Source organism: Triticum dicoccoides, chromosome 2A, assembly GCF_002162155.2.
Source record: "Triticum dicoccoides isolate Atlit2015 ecotype Zavitan chromosome 2A, WEW_v2.0, whole genome shotgun sequence".
Classification (NCBI taxonomy): Eukaryota; Viridiplantae; Streptophyta; class Magnoliopsida; order Poales; family Poaceae; genus Triticum; species Triticum dicoccoides.
The window spans coordinates 151,888,623-151,896,490 of NC_041382.1; the positions used below are offsets into that span (position 1 = coordinate 151,888,623).

General features: G+C 45.9%; 3 protein-coding genes across 3 annotated transcripts; 2 read left to right on the forward strand and 1 right to left on the reverse strand.

The window, feature by feature from the left end:
* Positions 1-1,077: 1,077 nt before the first annotated feature.
* Positions 1,078-1,786, forward strand: LOC119353941. The gene has a single exon (XM_037620643.1). The coding sequence runs from the start codon at positions 1,241-1,243 to the stop codon at positions 1,496-1,498; it is 258 nt and encodes an 85-aa protein (XP_037476540.1). The 5' UTR covers positions 1,078-1,240; the 3' UTR covers positions 1,499-1,786.
* Positions 1,556-2,862, forward strand: LOC119353940 (zinc finger SWIM domain-containing protein 7-like). Its single transcript, XM_037620642.1, has 4 exons — positions 1,556-2,069; positions 2,182-2,287; positions 2,395-2,502; positions 2,696-2,862. Exons 1-4 carry the CDS (start codon positions 1,975-1,977, stop codon positions 2,795-2,797), a joined length of 411 nt encoding a protein of 136 aa, XP_037476539.1. The 5' UTR covers positions 1,556-1,974; the 3' UTR covers positions 2,798-2,862.
* A 342-nt stretch (positions 2,863-3,204) lies between these two features.
* LOC119353942 (zinc finger protein 7-like) lies at positions 3,205-5,359 on the reverse strand. The gene has a single exon (XM_037620644.1). The coding sequence runs from the start codon at positions 5,306-5,308 to the stop codon at positions 4,781-4,783; it is 528 nt and encodes a 175-aa protein (XP_037476541.1). The 5' UTR covers positions 5,309-5,359; the 3' UTR covers positions 3,205-4,780.
* Between the last annotated feature and the right edge of the window lie 2,509 nt (positions 5,360-7,868).

Sequence of the window (7,868 nt, forward strand, 5' to 3'; positions counted from 1 at the left end):
CGCGGGAGTGAAAATGGGTCGCCATGCGAACGCCAAACAGACACGCGTTCGTTTGAGTCGGCGCATTGGGCCGCCTTTTCTGTCTGCGGCCGATCCAAACAGACGCCAGCAGACGAAATGAGTTGCCCCATTGAAGTTGCTCTAAGATGCCGTGACGTTATTGCTGTTGCACTCAAGCTTCGGATTAGGATTCAGTGTCGCGGGCTGACAGCGCCCAGAGCAGATTCCTCTCTGCCCCCGTCGTCACTTCTCCCGCACGGGAGAGACACGCACGACAGGCTGCGCTTTGTAGCAGTTGGAGCCCCAAAAGCAGCCCCGGCCTTGTCCGTCGCGAGCGGAAAGCTGAGGTCGCTCACGGGGACACGCGACCCAGCGCCCGAGAGGCACGGCCATGGCGCCGCGACGCACGCTCTCGCTCCCCCTCTGCCGCCGCTGCATGGCCGCTGGCTTCTGGCTCGGCAAAAGGAGAGAAAAGAAAGAAGAAAAGAAAGATGCTGGGCATGCATAGGCTGTGGAGCGAGCGAGCTCGCTCAAGGCCTTTCCCTCGCGCATGGAAAGCCGTGTCCCCTGTTTCCCGGGCCGTTCACCTAATCTGCCGCTAACCTCCGATTCTTCGCTCACTAAACTCCTCACCTAAAAGCGTCATGGACACCTGTGCCTTGTCCGGGACTCCCATGCCTTAATCTCACAAAATTAACCTACTAGTATCTCCGTAACATAAGACATGGAGATGGAGATGATATTTGACTATTTTGACGTGGTGATGGCTTGAAGTTTGAACCACATTTTATTCTTTTGGCACTTTGAACCAGTTGTAATTTCACTTCGAAATAGAGTAGTGCTAGCAACGAATGGGTCAGAGACAAGAGCCGGAACAGGCCTTCTGCTGATGTCTGCGCCTGCTGCCCGCTGTTGCCAAGATTCTCTGCGTGTGGCAAGCATTCCTACCCTTTCAGTCATGCGGTATACATGGCCGAATGATTGTGTCCTCGTAGCTCCTGCCTCGCTACGGCAGTATAAAGGGCTTTCCAACTTTGACTGTTGCACGGTACCACTACTACGCCACTTCGCTAATCCGCTCAAGTTTTCTCTCGGCCGCGCGCGCTGTTACATTGGCAGCAGAGCAGAGCGCCTCAGGAGATTCAGCTTCTCTCGTGCACACGCACACACAGAGCAGCAGGGTACTACAGTCTACAGCCCACTGATCCATCCACTCTGTCTGGTCCTCTTGCCCCCATGAATGCATGAGATGCCGGCCAGCCAGAGGTTCCTTTTCTTCCTCGTCGCCTTCCTCCTCCTGGGGGCGACGGCGGCGGCCGGAGGGGACGGCCACGCCGCCGGCACGACCGAGGCGGCCGCGGAGGCGCGCTCGCCCGACGCGGCGTTCGACGTGCGGGCGAGGAAGTGGTGGCCGCGGGTCCCGGCGACCACGGACGGCCTCGTCAGGGGCAGCGAGCGCCGGGTGCCCAACTCCTCCGACCCGCTCCACAACCGCTGACGTGATTACACCACCGCTGCCTGCTCCCGTGCCATCCGATTCTTGGCGCTCCCGCGTCGCCCATGCTTGGATCGTGGCTTCCGAATGTGGCGGCGCTCTGCTAGATCAGAGGCCCAAGATGCGTATACAAATGTAGCTCATTTTGCTTTTTGTTGGCTCCGGTGTTTTGTAATGAGAAATTGATCGGCGTTTTGCCGACCTGTGCATACACATTTCACATTTTCCTTCTTCTTAGTTGAGCTAGCTGGAGTTCAGTTTATAGTGGAAAATTCGATTTTATTTTGTTTTCGTTTCTGTTTCTGCAAAAAAAAATGGCATGTCGGCCCACGGCCACTTGTCAGCCTACCCTGAAGCCTCGCCTCGACGGGTCGCACTCTCCGGTCTCCGCCTCCGCTGCGTCAAAACATCAAACGGCTTGCGCGCGCAACCCACCAGTCCAGTGATCCACCGCAACCGACGCCGCCGCCGTCGCCCGAATGTCCGTCGCTGCCGGCGTCGCCCTCGCCGTGGCCGACGCCGTGTGGGCGCAGATCAAGGCCGCGGGACACGCCACCGACGAGCACCTGTCCATGTAAGTGAATCCAAACAGGCCCGGCACCGCCGCGGCGCCACCGTCTCGCTCGGTTGTTATTCATGCGCGCCTCGCCGTCTCGACCCCCTGACCGGTTCTGGCGTGCGTGCAGCCTCGACCACCTGTTCGGCAAGAACATGCTGCGCGCCTGCAAGATCCTCGACGAGGGCGGCGTCCGCCGCGTCACCGGCGCGCCCAGCGGCCGCTCGCTCTTCCTGGTCTGCTCCTGCGCCTTACCTTTCGGTTCCCACGGCTGCTCGTGCTGTGGCCGAGCCAGCAGGCGATCGGCCGGTTGACGACGGCTTGCTTTGGATTGGCGCTGCAGGTGATGGGGGAGTCCAAGAGGAAGGAGGAGTACATCTGCTTCCCGGAGCACCTCTGCACCTGCTACTCCTTCTTCTATGACATCGTCGGCCGCGGTGAGCAGCTCTGCGTAAGTGCCGTCTCTGTTACTTCGTCCGGCCACATTATTCACCGAGCCTCGTGAAATTCTCCATTAGAGGAATGGATGTATTTGGAATCCAAAATAAGCATTGCGCTGTTACAGGCTTACAGCTGCAATCGGTAGCTCTTGGTTACTGGGAAATCTTGTTTTGATTTTGGGTTATTGTTTTTCTTCTTTTCAGTGTAAGCACCAGTTGGCAGCGCGGCTCGCAGAAGCTGTCGGCAAACACCAGGAGATGGAGGTGACTGATGAGGAGCTCGCTCACATGCTTGCTAACCTCTGACTGCTTGAATATTTAAGTAATGCACAATACATTTATGAATGACTGTCTTTTTGGGGGTTGTCTCACCTCTGCCGTTCTAAAAGACTGAATTTAACTTAATGAAGTGTTCTGATCATCATGGTAAGGTCTTTCTGAGTGCTATATAGGCTTGGCAATCCTTTCGCTGCAATGTTATGCCACATTGATTGTGTGTATAGAGATAGGAAAAGGGTGTCCAAGAAGCTGTGGTAAAATCTGCAGGGTTAGAATATTATCACCTTATCTCTTTTCAAGAAACCAGTATCACCTTCTTTTTCATTGTATCAGTCTATCAGATTACAAGAATGAGGAGACATGTATGAGACCGTGAAATCATTGAGTTATGTGAACTGATCAATGAATTGAGATGATTAATTTTTCTTTCATGTCGAGTTAGTCTTTTCAGTCCTTCAACACATTACAATATTTTCACAAGATAACCTCTTTTCCTATGATGCTTTTGTATAGTGATGCTTGGGTAGCAGGAATGTTGATATGATACACAATGACCGTATGTTACAGAGTTCCTGCTATTTGAACCTGAGGGTTCTGGCATACTACAGTAATCGATATATTCCAGTCTACTGCAGTAAATCATAGTTAATTTTGCAAATGAGCATCATGGTAATAATATCTGAGATATGGATGCTAATACACCTGATTAGCTAGTTCCTGGACCACATGTTTTACTGTATCTGAGTACCTTTGATTTATTTGGTGAGAAGATGATGCCCTCAGCTTAATACGTTGAAGTTTATTTTTCAGATTTGGTGAATACCACGCCTTTAAAAACCAGCATAATTAATACTGATGAATATTATTAAGCTTACAAGAATGTTGTGGTTTATCTATGATATATGGCTACTGAATTCTAAACGTTGAAGACAATAACACCGGAATCTTCTAGCTTTGTAGTATATCATTAATGAGAGAGCCTACTGAAAATCATATAATATCAAAATAGTTTACGGAGGTGGCTTTCCAGAAGTACATGTGATGTATTTCGGAGACATTAGTTTCCAATGATTTTGTGAGCCAACAATTTCTGCATATACAGTGTAATCGTTGGAAGTGTTCTCATGGAAGTTTGTAGTATACATTGTAGCCAACAGTTGTGGTCACCCCGTGTTTCCATTTCTAAATATTTCTTTTGGCATCTCACATTCTCACCTTTTCTCTATCCCCTTGCTTGTTTTTATGCTTCCACAAGAAGATTCCTATGCCATGCACTTGCCTTTAGCATTAAAATAATGGGCTTTTGTTCTTTCCACATATGCATCCATTGATGTGTCAATTTATTATTATTATTTTCTTCTGATTCTTCCACATTACTTTGCTTGTATTCATGCACACTGATGAACCAATTAACATCCTGTCTTTGACAAGAATACACGTATTCACATGTATGACTTGAGATATGCAAATGCAATCTTTAAGGTTGCAGCTGTTAGCCTTTATATGATGATAGTTCAATACAACTGGTGTTGTTTGATAGGCTCCAAAGTCCAGAGAGCATTCATGGTTGCTAACAAACTTCTAATGCATAAAAATGTTTAAGTCTTTGATAAAGCAGCAAATGTGTTGCATGTAGTTTATCTTTTGAAACAACGTTTGGTGATCAAGTGAGGCACATAAGTTTGAATTGGAGTCCTTAGAGCAACGATAATCACCACTATGGTGCTGACTAAAGTTTGTTTCTTATCTCAATTATAGCTTAATACTGATCGGTGGATTGTATGTATGGTTCCTACTTCCTAGTAACTAGATTGAAAATTACTCAAGTTTAAACTTGTTACTCTTTACCAGGTATCACACATAGATTATTTTTTTCTATTTTTGAGACTTGTCTGAGAACTCACTTGCAACTGTGGGTACAAGTTTGGAATCTTATTCCCTCACCTCAAAAGATGATGCAAAATATTGACTTCACAGAAAATGTTTATACATGGAATTATGGATTAGAAATTACAAATGCAGGCTCAAATCAATATTTTCCTCTGGTTGCTTCATGGGCTCCTGAAGACTTGCTTTGAAGCTCCCAGGCCACACGAAATAGGCAGCTTCCTCTACTGCAAAAGGCATCCTGTTTCTCATTTGGCCGTCATGAAATCTTGCAACAACAACAGCGGCCCTTTCACCTTGCGCAGTCAGAATTGTGGAGTGGGGGCTGGCCCTCATAGGTTGGATGAAGGAAGCAGCTGGAGGAAAGCGTATCATCAGTTGCTGAAAGCTTCGTGATCTCCTGGCTGCACACCTTTCCTTCTTGTGTGCATTCTGGTGCCCACCAAGGGCCTGCGAGCTGAAGAACTTCCTCAGGCAGTAGTTGCAGGAGAACGTCCGTTGAGGGGTGGCCTCTGGAGGCTTAGCTTCTTCACTTCTCAGTGCATCAAGGCCCAGCTTTAGCCATGGTGTCGGTGTACTATTGTCGGCGCGACCAGCTTCATCACCTTGGCTAGCTAATTTCTGCTCTTCTGCTTCAGGTGCTCTCTTCATTTCTTTCTTTGTTGGGAGTGGTGCAATAGAGGATTGCTCAAGGTTTGTGTTATGATGGTAGTCCTCTCGCTTGCTATAAAAAGGAGCAAGGGTCTGCAAGTGGCAATAATTCAGGGGAAAAGGCAAAAGTTTCCAGGAGTTTAAAGTGGATCAGGATATGCTAGTTTGCATGCCTATCTATCTTCCTAGTTTGCTTACGTACCAGTTTCCTTGTCGTGGTGGTCAGCTCGTTGGCTTTTTGTTATCCCGTAAGGTGCGTCTTACATGTATACTGTCCCGTTACGGGAAACTTCAGTTTCTTATCTAGTTCTTTCCTGATCAGATATGGGCCTATTTCAGGTACCAATGTTGCAGTACATATCTCTATGACGTAGTACAGTTTGAAAAACCTCATAGTATGATTGACCATTTTCTGATTTGCTCACCTGTCATCTAGGAATCCACTGTTCATGTTTGTATATTTCCTTACCATGATTAGTTCGGAAATGTATGCGGAAAAGAAGTCTGCTACGGCCGAACGGTGAAACTGCCGTCTTCTTTTTCGCTGCTGGACTTTGTTCAGCGTCAATAATGAAGTTTGCGTGGATTAACCCCATTTAATATGAACCCTTTCCAGTCGATTAGTTTGATTGACAATATAGCACTCTCAGTTAAAAGTGCTACAGCCTAGATATTATTTGTTCAAACGTAGTTGTTGCTTTTTTTGATTTGAGGTCATCATTGATCTTATCTCATGCACGTTCTCTCTTTTTGTCTCTTGAGGCTCAGGCATGGACGGCGCCTGGCATTCTCTATCTAGCCCTAAAGCTTAGCCTGCATCAGCGGCTTCGAAATGACTTCAGCTTGAGTGCATCCGCCACTCTTCGGCACTCCCCGAGGTAAACACGCAGGAGCTTTCTGCCCGGGAACAAGTGGATGGTCATGATCCACTCACAGCACAATGATTGTACTTATTTATTCTGTATAGTGATACATGGAGGAGCACTTTTGAGTTTTGACTGCTCGCCTCGGAGACAACTGGGCCTATATGATTGTGATCCATGGAACTGGACCGCTGCTTTCTCTCGGGTCACAGTGAGGGGGAGACGTGAGGTTGGATGCTGATTGCGCCTGGTGGATTGGTGACTCTGGCAGCCTGATCCGGGCGGGGTAGGGAGGGTGCAGTAGGGAGCGCTGCGCCGAGGCAACAGGATTCGTTTTGTTCGACGCTGAGAAGAATTCTTCAAACCCCGGGTGGGCAGGTGGGACGACGGCCTGGTCTGTTATACGTCGCTCTCGTCCCTGTTCGCCCTGCCTCATACCTCATCTCGTTCTGCAGTGTTGCGGCAGGTTTTCGTTGATCCATGCGACTATGGACGGATCCCGTTTCCTGTGCCGCTACATCACCTTGGTGACTTGATGTGTAGTATCTTTTGATGTGTCGTGATAATCTCAAAGGTCTGACTATATCTCATTTAGATGAGAGATAATATCTCACATCTAAGTATGACATCAGCACCATCTCACCTTGTGCTTGTTTGTTTGTTTCTTTTCTTTTTTTGTCTCCTAATTTTATTCTCGCAGCTTTTTCCTTGCTTTATCTCGTGTGCCTGTGTGTCACAATTAACTACTCCCTCCGTTTCTAAATACTTGTCTTTCTAGAGATTTTAACAAATGGCTACATACGAAGCAAAATGAGTGAATCTACACTCTAAAATATGTCTATATACATCCGTATGTGGTAATCCATTTGAAATCTCTAAAAAAACAAATATTTAGGAACGGATGGAGTAGAAAGCAATTGCTTGCATCGCTTAGTCCTGGGCTGTCCATTCTCCAGATTCTGGAACGATGTATGGAACAGATGAAGCGTATATATGTGTGCATATATAGACAACCACCATAATGAGTGCATGCATGCATGCATGATACTCCCTCTGTTCCTAAATATAAGTCTTTGTAGAGATTCCATTAGATGAACTACATACGGAGCAAAATGAATGAATCTACACTTAAAATGCATCTATATACATCCCGATGTGGCTCATAATGAATCTCTATAAAGACTTATATTTAGAAACGAAGGGAGTAGCTTTTTTTAGGGGTGCATGATACCTAGCCAGCCTCCATCTATCTCACGATTCAGCGAAGATTTTTAAAACCTTCTAAGTACCAATCTGACAAATGGATGAATGATCATGTTTGGACAACGTTATGTTGTAAACATGACTTATATAAAAAAATAAATAATAAAATTAATTTTTTTCATATTTGTTTATTTTAATAATGTAATGAAATCATACAGAAAAGTTTGTAAATTTAACAACAGCACATGAATATGAAACAATGTTTGCAAATTCTAGAAAATGCTCATGAAATAAAAAAGTTATTTTAATTTTGTTGGTGAAATATTTTCTTTTGAATTTTTTAAATTTCATGAATTAGAAAGGAATTAACAAATTTTAAAAATAATGTGAATTTAAAATTTTAGTAAAAAGTGCTCATGAAATTTAAAAATGTCTACGCGGCAAGAGATCTTGATTTTTTAAAGTTACAAACATAAATTAAAAAACCTTGGTTT

Bases quoted from the DNA above. Each gene is read 5' to 3' on its own strand.
- LOC119353941 (XM_037620643.1), top strand. From the start codon at position 1,241: ATGCATGAGATGCCGGCCAGCCAGAGGTTCCTTTTCTTCCTCGTCGCC.
- LOC119353940 (XM_037620642.1), top strand. From the start codon at position 1,975: ATGTCCGTCGCTGCCGGCGTCGCCCTCGCCGTGGCCGACGCCGTGTGG. The intron at 2,288-2,394 runs GTCTGCTCCTGC...TTGGCGCTGCAG, and splicing joins GCGGCCGCTCGCTCTTCCTG to GTGATGGGGGAGTCCAAGAG. The intron at 2,503-2,695 runs GTAAGTGCCGTC...TCTTCTTTTCAG, and splicing joins GCCGCGGTGAGCAGCTCTGC to TGTAAGCACCAGTTGGCAGC.
- LOC119353942 (XM_037620644.1), bottom strand. From the start codon at position 5,308: ATGAAGAGAGCACCTGAAGCAGAAGAGCAGAAATTAGCTAGCCAAGGT.